Source organism: Artibeus jamaicensis, unplaced genomic scaffold (assembly GCF_021234435.1).
Source record: "Artibeus jamaicensis isolate MK-2021 breed Jamaican fruit bat unplaced genomic scaffold, CSHL_Jam_final contig_525, whole genome shotgun sequence".
Lineage (NCBI taxonomy): Eukaryota > Metazoa > Chordata > Mammalia > Chiroptera > Phyllostomidae > Artibeus > Artibeus jamaicensis.
Genome location: NW_026521874.1, coordinates 14718720 through 14743005, shown reverse-complemented (window position 1 = coordinate 14743005; position 24286 = coordinate 14718720). Strand labels below are relative to the sequence as shown.

The following is a 24286-nucleotide window of genomic DNA, read 5'->3' as shown; positions in this document are numbered from 1 at the left end:
ATAAAATTTTTTAAAAAATTAAAGAAAAAAAATCTGTAGTCAATCTACTCTTATCTCCAAGTATCTTGACTTTGATCATAAAATTCTTCTTCCCATAACTGGGAACAATTACACATCATAAAGATTGTCTGAATGCCTCAACTTTCTATTTTTATCTGGAAAAAAAAATCAGGGTAGTGGCAAGACCAGATATTGAAGTATTAAAAACCTGGAGTTGAAGCCTGGTTCTGTAAACGAGCTCACCGAGTGACTTTCTCACAAGTTACTTGGCTTTCTGAACTGCTTCCCCATCTCCCTTTGTAAAGCATGCTAAAATACCTATCATAATGATTTTCTAAGGATGAAGTGAAATAAAGCATCTTTATTACCTCAAAGCTTCTAGTTTCCAAGCTCCCTGAAAAGGCAAGCATGTGTTTCCTCGAATCCTCGCCAGGAACTAGTACAGCGCTTCACACATCGCAGGAACTCAGTGAATCCCAGGGACTGCCTCAGGAGGAAGTTTCTAGGCAGTACTTCATTACTATTACTCTTTATGAGGCAGCCCTAATTCCCTAAGTGTGTTCCAGTACCATATATACCGCATAGGTTTATGTAGAAGTGTTTTAATGACATTTTTACTATTTTAATAACCTTTCAACAGCTTTTCCCGGCTCCTGGAGAACAATTCAAACTCCTTACTATGGCCTAGTGATCAGTTTAGTTCCAGCTTATCTTCCACTCTCACTTAAGATGTTCTAGCCACACCTGACCTTCAATACTCTTAAGCTTTCTCCAGCCCCAGGGTCTATTTTCCTCTAACTGGGAATGCCTCTGGCTAGCTACACAGGCTGGGCTATTTATACCATTAAGCTCAAAAGGGGCCTCCTGAGTCCTTCTCTTGATTACTCGGCCTCCTCCATTACCGTATTTTATTCTATCCATGCAACAGCGCTTAGCACTATGGCAAACTGTTTCCAAGTAAGGACAGGGGCTGTGTCTATTTTGTTTCCAGATGTTTCCCCACTGCCTAGAACTGTCCAGGCATTGAGTAAGAGGGTGATCCCTGGGCTACGGCTCATCCTAAGGTCCCCATTTAGGCTTCCGGGCTGGAGCCCTCGGGACGCCGGGCATTCACTGTGGTTGCGCTGACGTCTTCCCAGAAAACAAGTCCCTTTCCTCAGTCTCAACGGCGAGAACATTTTCCCCACAAAAGACCTGATCCGGAATGTTGGAAGCACCTCCTGCCGACTCACGGCAACTGTTGGGATTCTCAATTGCAGGGCAGGGGTCAGTTTGGGTGCGGGGGGAAGGCCTGTGGCCACAGCTGTTGGCCCTAGCAAGGTAATGATCCGACGGCCGCACTCACGAGGCTTCTGGAACACGCACGTGAGCCGTGAGCCGTGAGCCAGGTGAACCTCTTCACGCGGAATCTGACGGGGCTACTGAGGAAAACGGCACCTGGTGGCGTCGCCCCTCGCACCCCTCAGACGTCCTCAGTGTGGACTTGGAAAGGGCAGCGTCCGTCAAAAAGGCGGACTTCATCTCAAAAGCTGCGAGAGAGTTTACTCTAGTCACCAGAAAACGGCTTCCTGAGAGCCGACTGGAACACTCACCGGAAAGTGTGGGCGGTACAGACGCTCCGAAGGAACTTAGCCAGGGGGCGGACCTTTGGGAGGAGACCAGCGACCGAGCGCGCAGTTCGCACAGCCGCAGTAGAAGCTGCACCCCCTCCCGCTGGCCGCACAGCCCCAAGGGCCATGTGCGCATCGGGTGCGGCGCGGGACTGGGGCGGAGACAGTCCCCGGTCCGCGGTGACGCGACTGGTGTCGGCGGAAGGGTGTGGACGCGCAGGCGCCGCGGTTGCTCGCAGGCTAGGGAGGCGGGGCCGCGCAGGCGCCGTGAGCGGCGGGAGCGGCGGCGGCGGCGGTGGTAGCGGCAGCAGCTGTAAGGGGGTTCCGGGAAGATGGTGCTGATTAAGGAATTGTGAGTCTCCGGGCGCGAGCTGGGCTCCATGATGGCTGTGGTGGGAGGTTCATTGAGTGGGATGTGGTGGAACATTCCCGACAAGGAGCAAGGCTCGGGCCGGCCGTTCCCTTCGCGCGTCCCCTCCCCCCCAGCCCGCGCCCCCGGCCCATTCGAGGCCCCTCCACGGCGCTCCCCCAGGTTCCTCGCCCAGTCGTGGATGTGATAACACTGCTACTCTCTCTCCCAGGGTAGAGGCGGCTCTGTCCCAGCCGGATCGGGTGGCTTGGAAAGCCGCGGCTAGGAGTTTCCGCGGGACCCGTCTTCTCACCACCTCCCCCACCCCGAGGCCCCCTGGTGGGACCGAGAGTGGGAGAGAAGGGGTGGGTTTGACTGTGATTTGTGGCCTGGGGTGGAGCCTGCCTGTCACCCGAGGGAGATGGGCTTGTTGGGTGAAGGCAGCGCTGGTGTGTGAACTCGAGGTGGGACCTGGGTGCCTTGAAGTTCATGCTGGAGCCCCGGGAGTCCGGAAAACCTCCGCCCTAGTGGGCAACTCTGTTGACTTGACAGTAGAGCCATCTCTCTGCTCTCAGTCTCAGTTTCCATTTCTCTTAAGGTGGGGTGATTCTCTAGGCTCCACCTACTTTACAGGGTTGAGGTGAGGCGATAACACACGATATGTCAAATAGAAGGGTTTCTAGGTGCATTAGATGAGCGAAGTGATTTTGTTGAAAAGTTTGGCGTTTCTTCACCCGCCAGGACTAAATATCACAGGAAATATGGTTGGCCGTGATTATTCAGCTGTCACAGTTGGTTCGTTTCGACATCATCCTATGGGCATCTAGGGATTTCGAATATGGCCCTTCTTTGGTTTTTCAAATGCTCCTTTCATTTTAAATTCTTCCTTTCTTTACAAAGAAAGCGATTCTTGTTGCTTCTCTACTTAAAAGATTCCCTGCTCCAAAGATTCCCTGTCTCACTGAGAATAAAAATCAAAGCCTTTACAATAGCCTAGAAGTCTTACACTATTTTTTTTTTTTTTTGGCTCTGGTTTTATGTACTACCCTTTCCTTGCGCAGGCCACGTGCACACACTTCCTTGCTGTTCTTCCACTACAGGAAAGAAAAGCTCAGTTCAGTGCCTTTCTGCTTTCTGTTCCCTCTCTCTGAGGTGCTCCTCTGCAAGTCACTAACTTACCTCCTTTCTTCAGGTCTTTTCTTAAGTATCACCTTCTTAGGGAATCCCTCTGCAAAGACTTAATTGTAACCCCCACCTTTTGGTGTCTGCTTTCCATGCTTTGTTGCTCCATAACAATCATCACCATCTACCATACAACACAATTATTTTGTCTATTTTATTATATGGATTTTCTTGTGTGTAAGCTCTATGAATTTGTCTTGCTCATTCCCATGTCCCCAGCTCTTAGAATAGTCCCTGGCATGTAGTAAAGGCTCAATAAATACTTGTCAAATGAACTAATGAAAAATTATAACCTCAGTCAATGACAAGGATCCTGAGAAAAGACACATTTCAGTTAAAGTTTATTTACAGTATTGAACTTTGGATTTACAGAGAAATTTTCTTCCAAGTTGTTAATGCATTGTATCATGTGTTACCTCATTTATTACCCTGACATCTTTGTAATGTATGTAGGTGGCAGATATTAAGACAAATTGGGGAAATATGACAAGGAAATTGACTTGGCTCAAGTCACATAGCAAGTGAGTTGCAGAACTGATTTGAAATCATAGGCCTAGTCATTTTTCTTTTATTAGAGTAATTTCCTCCCTCCTAAAATGTGAATTAAGTGTTCAGTAGATTCCATTGACAGTATGTGAGGAGTCTCAAGCTAACTTATGGAAAGCAGTTCCCATTGGGAAGCTACACACTATGCTTTTTGTGAACCATTACTTTCATTATAAAGTTTGAGTGCACCAAGGTAACAAATGTCAAAATATGCCCAAAGTATAATATTCCCTAAAGTTATAAATTACATTTCTTGATATTCACTCTTCATGTATGTCTCCCCTAGAATTTTTTTTTCATAGACTTTGAAGGTAGAGACTGTTTTTTTTTTTTTAATATTTAAAAAAATTTAGAGTCAGGAAGGGAGTGAGAAAGAGAGGCAGAGAACATCAAGTGTGGTTGCCTCTCGAATGCCCTCCACGTGGGACTTGGCTGCAACCCAGGCATGTGCCCTGACTGGGAATTCAACCTGTGACCCTTTGGTCCACAGGTCAGCACTCAGTCCACTGAGCCACACCAGCCAGGGCTGTTTCTTATTTTTCTAAGTATTCCCAGTATCCAGCATAGCATCTGCTCTTAACACACTGTAAGTACTCAGTGTTGTTAAATGAAAAACATGATGATTCTTCCTATTTGCAAGTCAACTTTCTAAAATTGTTTTTGGTCAGGAGCAATGAATAGGTCATTCCTATGTGAAGATGTTGGTAAATTTAAAATACTTTGGCAAATGTTTGTCGTCTTTAAAAATGCCATCTATTTTTAACATTAATTAAAAGGTTAGGAATGACTTTTCAGGGTGGGAGTTCTCTTGAAGTTGTTACTTAAGTGAGCAGTAGATGAAGTTGCCATTAGCATAGAGTCCTGGTTTTAAAGAACCAGTTGCTAGTTCCATTTGGAAAATTATTTTCATGAGGATTTTAGGGAAGTTTGAAATTTTTCAAATACAGGCATACCTCAGATATTGTGGTTTGGGTTCCACACCACTGCAGTAAAGTTAGTATCGTAGTGAAGCAAGTCACATGAATATTTTTGTTTCCCAGTGCAAATAAAAGTTATGTTTACCCTATACTGTATGTAGTCTGGTAAATGTATAATAATATTATATCTTAAAAATGTGCATACATTAATGAAAAAATACTTTGTGGCTAACAAGTGCTAACCAGCATCTCAGCCTATTGGAAAAATGGTGCCAATAGACTTGTTCAGCATAGGCTTGTTACCAGGTTGGTCAAAAAGTCTGTATGGCTTTTTCTATATAGTAAAAGACACATTTTTTGTATTTACCAATAACTTTATCGATAGGGATATTTTAAGTATGTTGGCTATCTCCTGTGGGATATAATGTTGATTGTTCTCAATTAATGTCTGATTTGATTATTGTCAAATGTAAATCCAAAGTTCAATTTGATTGCAGTCAACTAACTGTGGAGCATCATCCAGCAAGAAATCTCCAGCATGAAACTTTGCAAACCACTTTTGACTCATTCAGTCAGTCACAGAACTTTCTCCCTACACTACACATCTTTTGTATGTGTGCCAGTTTCATTTTTTACCTTCCTTGAAATAATAAAGCATTCTATGCCAAAAATGTATTTTCTTCCAACCTCAATATTAAAATGGATACCCCCCAAATTCACCATTTTTATGTTTTTTTAAATGCATGCTGATGTAGCAGCTGTCAAAATGCAGTCTAACAAAATGGTTTCGAATGATGTTAAAGACAAATAAGTGCTACTAGAGCCATTTTATGGAAAAGACCAAACAAACTTTTTGGCCAACCCAATACAAACCTTCAGACTGTAAAAAAATGAAATACCTAACCTGTGAAACACAATAAAACAAGGTATGCCTGTTCAGAATTCTCCCACTATTGGAAAGTAGAGCATTCTTATGAAACCTTTTGTTAGCTGAAACAGTGTAAAACAAAGAAGTAGTTACAATTAATTAATACATTTGAGTCTTGGAATAAATACCGCACCCCCCCAAGTTAAAAATCTATGTATAACCTTAGACTACCCCAAAACTTAGTTGTCCCATGGTACCCACAGAGGATTGGCTCCATGATCCTCCGAGATACCAAAATCTACTGATGCTAGGTACCCAATAGAAAATGCGTACATAGATCAATGCATACAATCAGTTCTCTGCATCTTCAAGCTCCCATTCAAGAATTGAACAGGCATTTATTGGAAAATATCTGCATAAAAGTGGAGTTGCGCAGTTCAGACCTATGTTCAAGGATCAGCTGTATGTGAAAAAATTTTGAGCATTGCCAAACTCCCCCCAAAACTTAACAAAATCATATCAAATATGGTTACTTGCATCTAGTTTTATGCTAAGTGTAATACCTCTACGATCTCAGGCTTTTGCGATTCCTTAGGACACATCTTGCTGACCGATGCACGAAGTAAATTAAGGTGAAGCAAGGTGCTCACCGCCACAGCTCAGAGCTATGGCAGCTTGATCTGAAATCCTGAGGGCAGTTCCTTGGGGAGGAGCTTGGCGGGGGCCACTCTGCTGCCTGGGGTTGCACACTACCTCTGTGACAGTCCTGCAAAAGAAAACACTGACCACTCTTCACTTTTTTCCTTTATTCGTGAGAGCCAAAACCCTCTGTATTTTTTTTCAGTTAGTGAAAATAGGTTCTAATGTAGGTATTTCCTAAAGGTGAAGTGGCAAACTTTCAAAGCATGAGGGATACCTCTACTGCTTTTAAACTAGAAGTAGATCAAAACCTGCCTGTTCTTTCCCTCTCTCTCTCTCTCTCTTTCTTTTTCTTAAGTAAATCTTGAAGAAGTTACTTGACTCATCATTCACTCAGAGCATCTTAATCAGTCACTTTCATTTTGTGAAATAAGTTTTTCCGGAAGTGGCATTGTATAAAAGTAGGAATCTCCTTGCTAGCGAGAACTTGTATATTAAAATTACTCAGCAGAGATTGTTTGGTTTTGTGAAACTTCAGGGAAGTCTTCACCTCCATACTCCTTCCTTCCATTTCCTCTGCAGCATGTCATCTTGGTTCAGACCTTTGTAAGGCCTTGCCCAGCCTCGCAAAAATGGCCTTTTCCTCAACATTTTTAACAGCCTACTGGTGCCTGATGCCTTCTTCAGGTTAGCTGTAGTCATGTCTGTTAACTCTCAGAACAGCCTCCCAGGATTCCTTGTTGCCTAATAAACTTAATGGAGTTCTTACCATTATATTGCAGACTGTGATAATATTCTCACAACCTATATTGTTGTCTTTATCTTTTTATAACTTTCAAAATATGCTCCCAACCTATGTCCTAGTCTTCCCTCAACCACTGTACTCCTGCTCCAGTTTATTTTCTGTTCATGAGGCAGTGAGCAAGTTAGTGTGTACCTGGAGGAGATGGCTAATATGACTGGGTATGGAAGGGCTTTGTATAACTAGTCAGTTCTTGAGGAGAATAGAAATGAGTGACCATTGTGACTTTGAGAATGTTCGTTGTCTTTAGGTGATCATTATGAGAAAGACAAGGAGTGATGAGTGATCGCCAGTAGTCAGGGAGGAGGGAGTTACAGGAGAAATGTTTCATACATGTTGAAGATTAAGGTGATGTGCATATTCAGGCATAGATATTTGAGGAGAATAGGGAGAAAGCAGTAGGTGGAAAGTGGAGCTAAGAAGTTGGCATGAGAAACACTGTTGGCAATTTTCTGTGAGCTGACCATCATGAGATTTTTTTGTTTCCCCTTTGTGTATAATGGAAAGAGTAAAAAGAGTGTCATTTCCTGGTGTGGTGGCTTAATGGCTTGGAGGGAAAGTCTGAGAAGGACCAGGTACACACACACACATTTCTCTTTTTGGACGTCATCTATCATGAGAAATTGATATTTAGGATGGTTTTCAGAGTTTTGGGTAGAACTTCGTAAAGTTCTATACATCCCTATAAAAATTTGGTGGTAAAATGCAGTATTTTGATATAATTCACCATGGTATTCTTTTTGGGAATTCATCTTCAGGAGCGGTAACCCCCACATGGGTCCTTTTGTGTGTCCGATAACAAACTCTCAGACAAGACCAAACATGTATCAACCTTACATTGAGCCTACCCCAGAAGGGTTTGTCATATTTATAAGGCTCAAGGTATTTTCCATAAAGTTTCTTCTTACTAAGTCTAAAGGACTTTACTTGTTTTTCTCTTAATTGAGAAGTAATTGGGTAGTGGGGACCAGTTTGGGGAAGCATTCACTCTTGAAATTCAAGATATTGTTGTGTGGGAAGTGTCAAAAGTGCATAGTGTATAGATGGAGAATGAAATCATATGAAAATGCCCTGAAGCACCCTGACCAGACCAAACAATGCATTTTGTACCCTGCGGTTTCCAGACGAGATCTGGCACGCTCAGGATAGTATGACCTTACCAGCCTGCAGTTTTCGGTGATGAGTTTTTTCTTGTTCTTTTTTTCCTCACAGGAATCTTTGCAACTGCATTTTTGGGGTCCTGGTACGATTTGGATGCTAAATGCAGTGATTGTTGAGAACCCAGAATGGTGGTGATTTTATCTACCCAGTTCAACACTTATTTAGAGCTGTAGGCACCGTAAATAACAGCCTTTCACCATGCTCTCATTGGACTCACAGTCAAAGCTCCTTTAAGCATATAGATGTGTTTTACAGCCAACTATTTCATGTGTAACATACATTGTTTTCCTTTTGCCTTTTTAGCCGTGTGGTTTTGCCCTGTTCTGTTCAGGAGGTAAGTCATGCCTGCTTCTGTGTTATTTTATTGATACAGTTCATTTTGATATGTTAATCTGCAGTTGTATTTTTGTTGTGTTTATTTACCTTTATATTTTAGTTTATGTGACAGAATGAATTAAGTAAGGTGTGTTAACAGTTGTTACACAAATAATTACAGATAATTGTAAGTGAATTTCTGTTACACTGTTTTGTTTTCCAAGGGTCTAAAGTGTGGAGTAGAACTTCCTATCTAGTGCAGAAATTCTGTTTACAATATTCCAGAGAAAGGAGGTCCCAGCCTCAGCTTAAGCACTTTCAGGTTAAGTAACTCGCTTAGAGAAGCAGCCTGCTTTACTGTTGCAATTTTTAAACGTTTGTCTTTGCTTTAAACCAAAATCTACTTTCCTATAATGCTTGACTTGTTTAAGTTCCTGCCGCTTGAGCAGTGGGAAATAGGCCTCTTCTGTCTTGCATATGGTAACCCTTCAGGTTTTCTTTTGGGAGTTCTTTCTCCTCCCCGACTCCCTTTTGTTCCATCTTCTCGAGGTTACAAGGTTAAATATTCCCAGCATGTTCATTTGGCTTAATATAACATGACCTCTAGACTTCCTCACCAGCTGGTCCCACTGCTGCGTGGTTGTAGTTACTGCTTTCAGCCGAAAATGCTATTCCAGACGTGTCTGACCAGCCCATAACTGAGAGAGTATTGTCTCTTGATCTGCACGTGACACAAATACACCACCAGTAGTGGCACAGTCTGCAATCTTAGTTACCTGTAGTATAGCTAAGGAGGAGGAAAATAAACGCAGAGAAGACTTCTGAGAAATACAGGTATGTGCAGCAAAACACATAAAGCCCTCTAGGTCCTTCTGTAACTTGCACACAGTTTGCCCTTGCTCAGTTATCTGGTTTTCTTAGAGCTGACAGTAAATTAGAAGCAGTGAATTGGAAGTGGGACAAAACAAACTGATAACGCAAGAAGTGACAGCTGACAGAAGACAGAAAGAAAAAATAAAATGCAGGAACTAAAAATGAATAGCTGTCGGGCACTGTTTAATGTAGACTTGAACACAGTTGTGTGTATCTCAGTAGTGCCTGAGGTTTCGCTGCATTAAAACACTCAGGCCACGCACCCCTATTCTTTACTTGTATAATTGATTGTTTGAACGAGAACGTGGACAAAAACATTCGTTTTTGTTGATTCTTTTGGTTTTGGCTAGTTGAATCAAGTTACCGAAATCTTTCTTAGTCTTGGTATTGTCACCAAAAATGATCTCAGCTCTTTGTTGTATTCAGACTTAATAAACATGCTTCCTATCTTTCAGTTAATCTTAAAAATGACAGTGGAAGAAGTCTAGGAGCGTGCCACGCGTTATCAGTCCATTAAGAACATGTTTCTGGATGCTGTTGTTTCTGTGTAAATGTTTGTTGCTCTGTTTATGACCAAGATTAAATTTAGCTTTTGACTTAGACATTTTAATTCTTATGAAGAATGTTGGAAAGTACATTTGAAGGACGTAAGGATTGATCATAGTATTGCTGGACTAACACTGATGTTGTGTTATGAAAACCCTCTCTGAAATCTAAAATCCTGATAGAAACTGCTTTTGATTCATTTTTTAAAAATGTGCTTGCCCTGGCTGGTGTAGCTCAGTGGATTGAGTGCGGGCCTGCGAACCATACGATCGAGGTTCGATTCCCAGGCAGGGCACATGCCTGGGTTGCAGGCCAGTTCCCGGCAGGGGACGCATGAGAGGCAACCATACATTGATATTTCTCTCCTTCTCTCCTTCCCTTCCTCTCTAAAAATAAATAAATAAAATCTTTTAAAAAAATGTGCTTGGTTCCAGCTTCCTGGGAGACAGAGACACGGGGGTGGGGGAGGGATGAGCAAGGAGAGAGAAGAGAGAAGGGAGAGAGGATGAGAATTAACCTGTGAGACAACGTCCTATTCCCAGGGGCTTTCTAGATAGAATATTCACAGAGCTTACAGCTACCCCTAGTTTTTGACCCTCAAATAAAATGTTGGTTTTGAATTAGTAGTTTATAGAGCTAGCTTTTCTTTGAAAATATACTTACAAAAAAAGAAAAACATTTTTTCAGGCTGTCTTCATTGGGAGGAAGAAAGTTCATCAGATTTGAAGAGGTTGGAGATAGGGTTATGGTTGAGTCACCAGAAACAAATTAGAATCCAAGAGCTTTGCTTTTGATCGTTTGTTGGAATGGCTAGTGACTCCACATTGGCATAGAACAGTGCTGCCTGCTCACAGGTGGAACAGACCACCGAACTCTAGCTCACTGTAAAATGAAACAGAAGCAGCAAGAGATAAGGGGACAGTCACCTACAAAGGAGTTCCCATCAGACTGTCAGCTGATTTCTCAAAAGACACCTCACAGGCAAGAAGGGGCTGGAAAGAAGTATTCCAAGTCATGAAATCCAAAGACCTACATCCAAGATTGCTCTATCCAGCAAAGCTTTCATTTAGAATGGAAGGACAGATAAAGTGCTTCTCAGATAAGATCAAGTTCAAGGAGTTCATCATCACCAAGCCCTTATTATATGAAATGTTAAAGGGACTTACCTAAGAAAAAGAAGTTAAAGAAACATGAACAGTGAAAGGACAATGAACTCACAGTTATTAGCAACCACACCTAAAACAAAAGCAAACAAAGAGGACAGCTAGATCAGGAGCGGAACCATAGAAATGAAGATCACATGGAGGGTTAGCAACAGGGGAGTGGGAGAAGGAGAAGGGGGGAGAAGGAACAGAAAATAAGTAGTATAGATGGCAGGTAGAAAATAGACGGGGGAGAGCAAGAATAGTATGGGAAATATAGAATCTAAAGAACTTGAGACACGTGGTCATGAACTAAAGGGGGGATGGTGGCGGAGGGGGTATGCAGGGTGGAGGGGAATGAAGGGGGGAAATAGAACAACTGTAATGGCATAATTAAAATATATTTAAAGAAGAAAAAATGAAACAAACCACTGTCAGTAATTTCTTGCCTTTTGTGGTAATACTTTATGAACAGTTTGTTTACTGGAGAACTTCATAGTACACAGTTCTGATCCTGGATACTTAATATGGTTTCCGTTTGGACAGACGAAAGCCAAATTTGGTATGTGATATATAAGTCATTGGGAAAAAGACTCCAGAGGTCTACTGAAATTTGCACTGTAATGGTTCTTTGTATTTGCAGGCTTTTATTATTACGCTTGATGTCCCTCTTCTTTACTGTTGAGGATGGTGTTCTGGTTGCTCAGCTTTCTTAATTGGCAAAGTGATAATTATATACCTGCCATAATTTTGTCCAAGTTTTGTAAAATTAATGAGTATAATAGATGTGAAAATGCTTTGAAAATACAAATGTGTATTATTCAAAAATGAACTAAGGGTCAAGATGTTTTTCTGATAGGTGGGAATTAAAGCACCAGAGTGTTTGTAACTAGCAGTTTTCTTAAATACTGGAAACCTTGTAAAATAGAAGAGTTTTTTGAAGCTGTATGAGCACCTGGTGTTTGTCTTCCTAAGCAGTCATTTCCAATTTGAGTTGCGTTTTCACGTAGAACACGTGTTGAATGGTTTGGGTTTGCTGTCTGTATCATGTAATAAGATGGTAGCATACAAAGTTTCCACAGTTACTACTGACTTACTGAAATTCTGTACTCTTTGAAATTTCAGTATCAGGTTGGGCAGCTTTACTCTGTTGCAGAAGCTAGTAAGAATGAGACTGGTGGTGGAGAAGGAATTGAAGTCTTAAAGAATGAACCTTATGAGAAGGATGGAGAAAAGGGACAGTACACACACAAAATTTATCACCTTAAGAGGTAAGCCGGTATTCACATTTGATGCTTAGTTATTATATTAAATAATGAGGCTTTAACTACTCAGCTTGCTTATTAAGCATGTAATTACCTAACTTAGATGTGCCGAGGTACTTTTTAAAATTTTAACATGACAATATGTGACATGTTAATTCTGGGGGGGAGGATTCTGTTTTATGTTTATTTTTATTTACTGTATTTTTTGGACCATAAGACACACCTAGGTTTTAGAGGAGGAAAATAGGGGGAGGTTTTTGAAGCAAAAAATGTGGTAAAATATTTAATAACATAAATAACATAATATTTCACCAGTGTAAATGTAAACAGGAACTCAGTGGCATCATTAACAAACATTATTCCTCCCAAATGGGGAGGTGCATTGTATAGTTTGAAAAATATGCTATTTATTTTTCCATTTTCCCCAATAACTATTAATTTGGATATTAAAAAATTTTTAAGTATATTTTATTGATTATGCTATTACAGTTGTCCCAGTTTTTCTCCCTTTGTCCACCTCTACTTGGTACCCCCCATTTCCTCTAGCAATCATAAGTCATGCATGTAAGTTCTTTGGATACTCCATTTCCTATACTGTTCTTAACATCCCCCTGTCTATTTTGTGCCTACCAATTTGTACTTCTTGATCCTTGCACCTTTTCCCCCAATCTTGCCAATCCCCTCACAACTGATATTCCTCCAGATGACGCGTATCTAGGATTTTGTTTTCTGTCCTGCTTATTTGCTTAGTTGGTTTTTCAGATTCAGTTGTTGATAGTTATGAATTTATTACCATTTTAATATTCATAGTTTTGATCTTCTTCTTAAATAAGTCCCTTTAACATTCATATAATAATGAATTGATGATGATGAACTCCTTTAGCTTTCCATTGTCTGGGAAGCACTTTATCTGCCCTTCCGTTCTAAATGATAGCTTTGCTGGATAGAGTAATCTAGGTTGTAGGTCCTTGCTTTTCGTCACTTTGAATACTTCTTCCTCCCTTACAGCCTGCATAGTTTCTTGTAAGAAATCAGCTGACAGTCTTACTGAACTCCTTTGTAGGCAAACTCTCTGCTTTTCTCTTGCTGCTTTTAAGATTCTCTATCTTTAACCTTTGGCATTTCAATTGTGTATCTTGGTGTGGGTCTTTTTGCATCCATTTTACTTGTGACTCTCTGTGCTTCCTGGACTTGTGTGTCTATTTCCTTCACCAAATTAGGGAAGTTTTCTTTCATTATTTTTTAAAATAAGTTTTCAATTTGCTCTTTTTCTTCTCTTTCTGGCACCCCATGATTCGAATATTGGTACATTTGAAGTCCCAGAGACTTCTTAGCTTATTCTTATTTTTTAAAATTTTTTTCTTGTTGCTGTGCTGATTGAATATTTTTTCTTCCTTATGTTTCAAATCATTGATTTGATTCTCAACTTCATCCACTCCAGTATTGGTTCCCTGTGGATTTTTCTTCATTTCACTTAGTGTAACCTTCATTTATGCCTGGATATTTTTTATACTATCGAAGTACCACCCAGTGAGTTCCTTGAGCATCCTAATCACCAGTGTTTTGAACTCTGCATCTAATAGATTGCTTATCTCCATTTTGTTCAGTTCTTTTTCTGGAGTTTTGTTCTATTCTTTCATTTGGGTCATATTTCTCTGTTTCCTCATTTTGGCAGCTTCCCTGTGTTTATGTTTTTATGTGTGTCTGTGTTTTAGGCAGAGCTGCTTGGACTCTGTCTTAGTAGTGTGTCCTAATGTAGAAAAGCACTACAGTAAGTTGGATGTGGGGGAGCCATAGGTAATTGCCAGTGTGGGGCAACCCATGTGAACCTGGTCGATGGAGCCTCTGATGTGGTGTCCCTGCTCTGTGGCTCTGTGTGGAGGAGGACTCAAAGGGGACATGCGGCTGCTGGGGCTCTGGAGTTTTATCTGGGAAGATGCTGTCCCCAGCATTCGCTATGGTGCCAATTTCTTCCAGTTGCCACTGGTGCCCTTCCAGCTGCAGCTCCAGTGCTGAAGCCCAACAAGAGGGAATCTGCCCAAGTCCGTTGCAGACCATTTAAAAGGAGACTCCTGAGAATCCTGTACTTTTCTTCTGCTGCTCCAATCCCCACTGATTTTTACAGGCAGAAGTTATGAGGACTTAATTTCCTGGTGTTGGAAACCTGGTCTGGGTGGTCTAGTGTGGGGCTGGGATCTCTTGCTCCCAAGGTGTCTGTCCCGATTTTTATCCACCACATGTGAGTGTGGGACTGCCTGTTCTGCGTCTCCAGGTCTCTGCACCTCTCCACCTGTTTCTCTGTTTGCGCTCCTCCTGCCTGCAGGGATGAATGTGACTTCTTTAATTACTTGGTTGTTGGACTTCCACACAGCTCAATTTTCTGATGATTCTGTGTGACATTTGATAGTCTAGTTGTAATTTTTGCTGTGGTTGTGCGAGGAGGCAAGCTGTGTTTACCTACTATGCCTCTATCTTGACTGGAAGTCTGATTATTTTAAAATTGTAGAATTAATATATATACTTATTTAAAATAATTAAAACAACAGGGAAGATAAAGTAAAAACTTAGTCCCCACCTCTTGCTTTCTCATATCTGTAATCCCAAAGAAACACTAGAATGAATTAGAGTTCATCCTTCTAAATAATTTTCTGTACACACTCAATTAAAATATATATATATATCACTTGTATCATTTTTTTGTTTTTTATAGCAGATGAGATCGTACTATATATATGGTTCTGCAGTTTGCTTTATTTTTTCATGCATTGATATAACATGACCATCCTTCCATGTTATTATTTAATGTCCCTTTCATTCTGTTTAAAATTGAATAAAGCTTCTTGGTATAGACTTAGGTCATTTCTGGTGTTTTCCAGTTTTTGTCTCTTACAAATAATACTTCTCTGAACATAGCTGTGCATGTCTTATGCCTTGGGTTATTATTTTTCTAGGAGAAATTTATACAAGTAGGATTGCTGAAAGGACATGCCCATTTTAAATTTTATTATTGCCAGATTGTCCTCCTAGAGTTGGACAGTGTTCATTGTCCCATGTTTTTCTCTCTTTTTAAATTTTGCCAATTTTTTGATACACAGAAAATAATGTCATTTAAACTTGCATTTCTTTATTTTTGTTTTTTATCTTTTTAATTTTTAAAGATATTATTTACTTATTTTTAGAGAGAGGGGAAGGGAGGGAGGAAGAGAGGGAGGGAAACATCAATGTGTGGTTGCCTCTCACATGGCCCCCACTGGGGACCTGGCCTGCAACCTAGGCATGTGTCGTGACTGGGAATCGAACCAAGTGACCCTTTGATTATCAGCCCACGCTCAGTCCACTGAGCCACACCAGCTAGGGCAAAACTTGCATTTCTTTATTAATGAGGTTGAATGTCTTTTCATATTAATTGATCATTCGAATTTCCTTTGTGACTATTTAAATCCCCTGTTCATTGTTTTTATCTCTAGTTCTAGAAGTTCTTTTGCACATTCTCCAGAGTTTGGCAGTCTAATCTCTATCTTTGGCATAAATTTTTTAAAACAGAAAATGCATACCAATATTTATTCAAGAACAAAAGATTAGCATAGGTTTTTAATAGTCTATTTTGTCAGTAGTCTCCTGTGGGGGCAACTTTGCCCCCAAAATCCCCCTGTCCGCCTCAGATGAAAGTGAAACTACCAAGACATGACCTGCTTGGGGAGGAAAGGTGGCCAGTTCCTCAAAGGAGGAGGGCCAAGAGCTCCTTCCTCGAGGGGCTTTTATTGTGTTCGTTTGCACAAGAATATAGGTAAGGATCAAACAATAGATAGCATTCAAAGAACTATGAGGGCTTATTCTCAGTTAGGGTCAGATAGCTAAAGAGCCATAAAACTTTGAGGAACAAACTTTTTGCTTGGACCCTTATCATTTAAATGAGAGCATTCTAAACAAAGCAGGTTTCACAGGATTCTACTTATTCTTTCTTAGGCCCCATCACCCTATCCCACTCTCGCCTGCAAAGGGCTGCACTGCCTTCCCAGTCATAGGTTTTTAGGCTCGAGTGGATTAGAGCCAGGAAGCTCTTCTCCCATATGGAAATAGGGACTTGGGCTATGTCAGAATAGCCAAGGGGGCGAGGGTCCATTACTCCCTCCTTGTTGCAGCCCCCCACCAGCCCTTCCATGATGGCCTCCCAAGTGATCATGTCTGGCTTAGGTTGCCCCTCCTCTGAGGGGTCGTACCCATCATAGACTAACTGACCAAGCGTTAAGGGCAGGGGACAAGCTTTGTCTCCTTAGTGGCTTGCATTCCAGAGGTTGCTCACTCACCCTTAGCCATGGGGGCCAGTTACAACTCAAATCAGGCAGAGCGGTTCCCAACAGTCTCCCTAGTTTATTAAAGATGGAAGGGAGTCTTTGCTTTTCCCTTGTCTGTATTCTCTTTGTATTGGAATGAATAATACCTGTGTTCTGTAGTGTTCCTTAAAGTTACAGATGAGCCGTGATGATAAGTATTTTTCATATTCTACCAGGTTAAGGCTATCACTTGGTTTATAGGAACATGGGAATATTAAGTAGATTATATCGCTTTATAGAACCTTAAATTTTATTCTTATTTTCTCTTAGAATGCAGCATTTCTTTGTTTCTGATGTAGGTTTGAATTAAGGCAAAAACTCTGATCAGTCAATTATAAAAACTGTCTTATTCATGGTTTCTATTCATTTGTTTGTACCTTAAGTATATATTTAAAAAATATCAACAGAAAATTTTGGCATTCTAGATGGTATAATTTATATAATATTCACAGTATTGAATTTATGTATATTCAGATTTCTTGCATTTTACATTTACTCTTTAATTGAATTTTACCAATACATAAAACTTTCTTGACTGTAAAGATTTAATTCTGGGTGTTCTAAAATAAACCAAAAAGTTTGACATATAAAATGTTTTGGTCTGTGATGTCTCTATGTGAATTACCTTGAAATAGACTCAAAACATCTTTCATTTGAAAACTAAGAGTTGGAATATTGGGGAAATGTTTGCTATATTATTATTATTACATGGAAAAGACTAGTTGCTAAATATGTACATAAATATATGTATATGTTACATTTTTTTAAAAAAATTAAAGTAAAAGCATAGAAAGAGATTCATTAAAATGTTCTTCCCTCAGTGGTGGGATTATGAGTGATTTTAAAATTTCTTAACTGTTTTGTATTTTTGTTTGAGAAAAAAAATTTTGAAGCATTTGAATTAGGTGGCATTCCAGCTACAAAAGATGAATCTCTTAAGTTGAAGAGGGCTATATAAAAATTGTTAGTGCAAGAGACATGATTGTTCTGGAAAGCTTGTTTGAAGAAGAGGGTTTCTCTCAGGCTTTTAGTGGACTAAATAAAGGAAAACCTTGGTTCTCTGGAGGCTCTCCTGCCAAGGCACTCAGCTTTCTGGAACAACTTCATCCCTTGAAGGAGCTGAAATTGTCGCATCGTGCCCTCTGGTGTCACCTTGTAATGCGCTCATTTGTACCTCATTGCAGTTCTGAGAAATAGTCAATGTACACATTGCACATACGAAAACACTAGGTGCATATTCACCCAGAGTCCCATGGCTCATAGGTGGTAGGATGGTGACGCAGACCTGCATTTTCTGATTTCCGATCCCATGCTCAGAGTCACAAGTAGGCAGTCCCTAGTGCCTGACAGCAAGCATTCCACCCAGTGAACACAAGTGTCCCATGAGAAGGGAGGGAGAGGGTTTGATTGGACAGTGAGGGCTGTTGCTTGCCCTTAGAAGACTGACCTTGTCACGCAGTATTGGCGGCTGTAGACAGAAGCGTGGAGAGGCATGAGACGGGAAAGGAAAGAAGGCAGCAGTAATAGATCTCAGGCAGTATGGTACAGAATAGCCACTCTGGCAATAATAATTTTAAAAAAACAGCCAAAACTTGACCATTAATAAAGACAAAGCAGAGCCCAGTTGTCGCTGTACCCCGGGCAGGGACATTCAGATGTCCACGCTCAAAGTTATCAGTGCCACACTGAAGGCAGATGGCCACAGGCTAAGTATATTATGGGAGGGCAAAGAGTCACTCGGTAGTAAGTCTGAGGCCTTCACTGTGCTCCAGGGAGGCTGCGGCCATGACCCAGGCAGGCAGTGCAGCCCTGCCAGACAGACCAGCATCCTGCAGCAGCGCACATTCAGTGTGTTCCTAGAGAGTTTCTAGAGCGCTCTCCCGAAGGACATAAATATGTGTCCGGGAAATGAAATATATGTTCCCTTTTGTAGCATTCATTCCATTCGGTGGCCTGCAGTGCTCTGTGCACTGCCCTTATATAGCATCAGCAGAATTGCAGGCTTAGCAAACTTGGATGGCTAAGATAGGTGGCTAAGGCCACCTACACCTGAGTTTACGTGTGAGATACTGGCAGTTCTGAGGTCCACTTTGCCCACCGTAGTCAAGGTTTCTGGATGCCCTGGCCAGTGTGCTCTCCTATTTCAGCAAAAAAAAAAAAAAAAAAAAAAAACCCACTGGTAGGTAAGATGTGCACTTAATCTCAACCAGGAGATTGAGGAACAATCTTGATGAGGTACTAAAAAATCCAAAATTTTGTGAGCATCTCAAAGGACATTTCAAATGTAGGATTTTCTTAGATCTCAGATAATAATTCTTAGGGGATAATGAGATTCTTTCCATATCTTTCAATAACTTTCACTGGTGAGGAGCTGCCTGTGGTAATTCTAAGCATAGGATCCAGTACTTGATACATTCTTATGGTGTGCGGATCACTGGAAGTGTTCTGGGTGGGAGCTCAGTTACTCCCTACAGCACCCTCTTCTGGTAAGGAAACTAAGGCCCAGAAAGGTTCAAGTGGCCCTTGTGTCACTGCTGTGTGGTGGTAGAGATGGGCCATGTCAGGGCAGGCATGGCGACTCCAGAACTCGCTCTCTTCATCCCTTTGCTCTTCTGCTGAGCCCTATGGGAGGGTTAGAGTATTTCCCGTTTCCTGAAGTGAACTGAAAAGGGATGCACGTAGAGATTCTTCCAAAACACAGTTTCACCATATCTTATATTCTTTGAAGTCTTCAAAGGCTCAAGTCTTCTAAAATAAAGTTAAACTTAGTATGGTGCTTGAGATTATCTGCATATCTTCAGCCGTAATAACTGTCCAGGATAAACACCTGTCTTCCAGAAGTGACCTGATCAGCCCCTTAGGCGGAACCTACAGCCTGCTCAGCTTCCTGAGCACAGCTTAGATCTGTCTTGGGCAGAGGCATGCCTCGACTGCTTCTGTTCTTCCCTAAACTCCATAACTTTTCGTCACTACTCATTTTGCTTCCTCGTCCTGTGTTTTCATGTGCCTTGTACCCCACTTACCATAAAAGTTGAGTATGTTTCCTTAAGTTTAATAAGCACTTAGTGGTGGTTGGTGGGGAGGGAGGATGGAATGTATTGAGCAAAAAATTTGGAATCAAGGCAAAGAAATGTGTTGCAACTTTAGAAATGGTATTTCAGAGAAAAACTTGTACTTCTCCTGAGACCTCATAGGAACACTCTGACTGGACCTTTTGTTATCTGTTTTATCTCTCTTCTTGGGGAAAATTAGGTTTTTATTTCTCATAAGCAAAATGCCTTCACCACCGTCAGTCAGTCCTGGAAGATGGAGAATTCATAAACCTTTGCCCACTCTAGAATAGCCTTGATCCCCAAAGGTTAAAACAGCAGAGGTTATATTGAAAATCATTTAAAAATTTCATGTGGTTCAAGTTAAGAGCTCGTTTTTATGAGCAAAAAGAGTCATCTGCTGGCTAGTAATGTTCACATTTAAATATGAGACATTTAAATTACCTGAGCATGCAAAGATTAATTATAAATGACTTACATTCAGAGACCATCTCTGAATTTTATAAGAAATTAATAAATAGCCTGATGTAGTAATTTGTTCTTGAGTTGAGAATTGGCTGTCAATACATAATTTTTTCTTTATATGTATGTAGTTCTGAGTCTTAATTTTTACAGCTAAAAGCTTTCTAAATCAAGAATGATCCTATTGTAGAAGAATATCAGAAATATTACTGAAATACATAGCTTCCTGTTTGTGGTGCACAGGATCATAACACGGGTTTGTACTGCATGGCCCACTTATGTATATGCGGGTTTGTTTTGTTTTGTTTTTTAATAAATATGCAGCCCTCTGTATCCTCAGATTTTGTATCCGTGAATTCAACACATTGTAGGCTGGGAATCTGAGGATGTGGAGGGCCAACTGCGTGCATTGTTCTGTGGCCTTTTATATGAGGGACTGACTTGAGCATCAGAGATTTTGGAACCAGGGTCTTGTGAATACCAAGGGATGGGGATGCAAAATTTATACACTAATGTAGATTGCAGGGAGTGTGGAGGGTTGGCACCCCAGCACCTGCATTGTTTAAGGGTCAACTGTAATTTCATTCCTCATTGATCTTTTTGTCATGTGAAAAACATGCTTTTCTCTTTTTACTTTTTGTAATTTTCTGAAACTAACATCGCCCAGAAGTTAGCCAGTTTGTGTCTGGTTATTTTATTTCTTCCCTGCAAATCAGGCAATTAAGTTATTTTATAGTTTTTTCTTCTTATCTCTCCATTTCTTCCTTCTTCCATCTACATAGCTATCATTAAAGCAGGGTACCCTTATCTGTCTCTCTTGAACTTCTCCAGTTGCCTACAGACTGATCTCTTGCCATCCATTCTTATAACTATTATAAATAATGCACCTATGAACATTTTTTGTACAAGTTTCTATGTGTGTGTTTCGTGTCTCTTGGTTTTTTATGTGTATACATATACATATATGTACATACACACACCTACATTCAGAATCACCAGATTTGAAGAACTGCCAGATTGTTTTCCAAAATGACTGCAACACTTTACATTCCCACCAGCAGGGTGTAAAGATTCTGCATCCTTGCCAATACTTGTTATTTTCAAGTCTTTGGTTTTTTTGTTTTAATAGTAGCCATCATCATGAGTGTGAAGTGGTATCTTTCTGTGGCTTTGATTTGTATTTCACTGTTGGTTGATGTTGAGCGTCTTTTTATGTATATATTGGTCGTTTGTAGATCTTTGGAGAAATACCCGTTTGGATCTTTTACCCATTTTTAATTAGGTTGTCTTGTTGTAAGAGTTCTTTTTATATTCTGGATACTAGTTTCCTATCAGATATATGATTTGCAAAATTATTTGCTCATTCTGTGAGTTGTTTCACTTTCTTGACAGTATCATTTGAAGCTTAAAAAGTTCATAATTTTGGTGAAGTCCAATTTACCTGTTTTTTATTTACGCTTTTGGTGTCATATCTTCACTGTCCGATCCAAAGTCACATAGATTTAATCTGTATTTCTTCTAAGAGATAGTTTTAGCTTTTACATTTAGATCTTTAATCCATTTTCAGTTACTTTTTGCTACCATCTATTCTTGCTCACTCCCATGAATCTTCCACACCAAGCCAGAATGATTTTAAAACTTAAATCAGGTTATGTCATTCCCCTTCTTAAAGCCTTCAGTAGCCTCCCATCATAAAATGAATAAAACGCAAACCCTGCCCTGTAAGAGAGGCCCCTGTAATCTGGCTGCCCCCTGCCCACCTCTCCATCCTCAGCTTGTGTCTGCAGTCTAGTGATGCTGGAGGCCTGTAAGGGGCCCAAAGCAGGCCAAGTCTTGTGCTCTTTTAGGACTCTCACCCCATGTCTGCACATTGTTGGCCCTCCTCACAGTCGGGCCAACCACTTTTCAGGGAGGCCTTCGTGCGCACCCTTGCCCCAGGTGTTCACTGCCCAGGGCCCTGTTCCTTAACTCCACTGCATTTCAGGAGAGGTAATTCTCTGCTTTATTGGTAATGCTCTGCTGCATTTTCTGCTTTCCTCACTGGAAGACTCGCTCTGGGTGGGGATTATCCCTGTTTGCACGCCATTATTCACTCATCTCCTGGCACGGTGTACACTCTGTAAGTGCTTGGGGGGATGAATGAAGCGTCCAGTGGATTTAAGTTATATTTCAGTTGACTATGAAATGGCAGGTTATTTGCTTTATTTATGGCCAATTAATTTGGTCTTCAGATTCTTCCCCATGTTTTTCTACATTTTGATGTTTCTCCACAATTGTATGGAGGAGGATGGGAGAGTGGATCTTTGAACAGTTTTATTCATTGTGTTTACAAATTGATGAGAAAATTTTATGGGAAAAGTACAGTTTGAAATGATTTGCCGAGGTATTATCTTCGGAACAGGATTTTTTTTTTTTTTTTAATAAGAATGCTTCTAGATCAGGAGTTTAGTGTACATTATGGTCATTTATTGTGTGTATTTTTTAAGCCTTATTAGCCCCTTGTTTTCTGGTGCAACTGTGACAGAACAGTCTCACCAAAAGCAGGTCCGCAACCATTTGCATTACTGAGCTTAGAGCTTGGTATTGTCTCTTCTCAAGACAATTGATAAGACACTTCAGTTGAATTTTACTCTGAAGGTAAATAGTATTAAATAACCTTCAGTTGGGGGAAGGCTTGTATTGGCAAAGAACCTTTGTGTACTCTTGGGCGTTATGTTATGACTGACTTCTAACAGCTGAAATTTAGGTGAAGTTTACATTGAGGAAAAATACTTTTATCACTCTTGGTTTATTATGAGAGAACATTTCATGAATAGTTTGGAAGAACAAGAGGAAGAATGTCCTTCCTGATTTGTTTTTAAAATCTAACACCATTTTGTTAACTCCGTTAACATGTCTCTTTTCTGTTACTTTCCGAGCTTCTAAAACAGAATTCCTTTCATTTTACCAAAGTGACTTCCTAAGTGATACGGAGGTAAAAAAACAACGCACCATATTTTGTCGTGGACAGCGTGCACTTTTTTGCCTAAAGTTTTGAGGGGGAAAAAAGGGTGCACATTGTGCATGGGCGTAATGGTTACACACCATGGGTGTGATGGTGGGCATGGCAGTCCTGTGTATAATACACACAAGAGCGTGTGTACGCACTATATGTGGCAGCACGTGGTATGTGGCAGAATGTGGCGTGTGCTGTGTTCTCGGTTCTGTATGTATGTGGCATGCTTGAATTGCCTTGTTAGGACTGTATTAAACTTAACGATTAATGAAAATTTCTCTCCTGTAAAATAGAATTGAAATTTAATTTTATTTACTCCATTTTTATTTTCCCCAAGTTTAGTCAGTTATTTAGATGCATTGAGAGAGAGGTGTATTTGTTGACGTTCCCATGTTAAATGTAAAAAAAAAAAGTAGTAAATTTGAAACAACATTGGCTCAAAGGTTTGGCTGCGCAAAGTCAAAACTTAAAAGGAGTTAGTAGAACTCACATCATGGAAAAAGCATCCTGGAGGTGAGATAATGGGCAGTGTGGGAGCAAAGTGGAGACACAGTGAAGCTTTCTTGCATATTCGGCTGTTGGGGGCTTTCAGGACCCACTGGCTGTTTTTTTCTGTTTGGATCAGCAAATTTTAGAACTTCTGATAAATAATAAGGTTTTCAGAATATTGGGCACCCTAGAAATAAATAGGACAGTGTTAAAATGTGTTTCTGAGCTAGGATACAGCTAGTCTTTTACCTGTCTTTTTCTAAGTTAATCAAATGAACAAATGATAGATATTCTCAGAGACTTGGTGATCGTGTAACTTGTATTAAAAAAAATTACCCATATGCATTACATTATACTCTGATTAGACCTCTCCTCCATTTAAAGGGATCTCTGATAATGGGAAAATAATTTGAACTGCTGGGTATCATTTGACTTTTAATGTGATATTATTGGCAGTTTATCCTGGCTTCATTTTTCTGAAGTTATACCCCTTTGCATGAATCTTCCGAAGATTTGAAAAGAATAAGTGCTCAGAATTAGCCCTTCTTCATTATTATCTTTGAAGGGTGTAAAGGCACTGGTAAATCTCTTTATGCCTTTGGGCTCACACTTGTACTGCCCTGTGTAATAGTAGTGCTTCAGCTCTTCTGGTGATTTAATTTGCCACAGTGGTGGAGGCTCCAGTCATGGACCCGCTTCTCTGTTCTGGAGAGACAGCAAAGGGCTGTTTGCGTTACCTCC

General features: G+C 40.5%; 1 protein-coding gene across 2 annotated transcripts in view; it reads left to right on the top strand.

Annotated features, from left to right (window-relative positions):
• Positions 1-1857: 1857 nt before the first annotated feature.
• The window catches only part of PITPNB (phosphatidylinositol transfer protein beta), a 69988-nt gene continuing 47559 nt past the window's right edge, over positions 1858-24286 (top strand). Inside the window, exons 1-3 of one of the 2 annotated variants that reach the window (XM_037153359.2) lie at positions 1858-1962; positions 8378-8408; positions 12076-12221. In XM_037153359.2, the coding sequence (XP_037009254.1) occupies positions 1943-1962; positions 8378-8408; positions 12076-12221 (197 nt within the window). In that variant the 5' untranslated portion in view covers positions 1858-1942. The remainder of the gene's footprint in view (positions 1963-8377; positions 8409-12075; positions 12222-24286) is intronic. The other variant, XM_037153361.2, reaches the window with a different exon arrangement.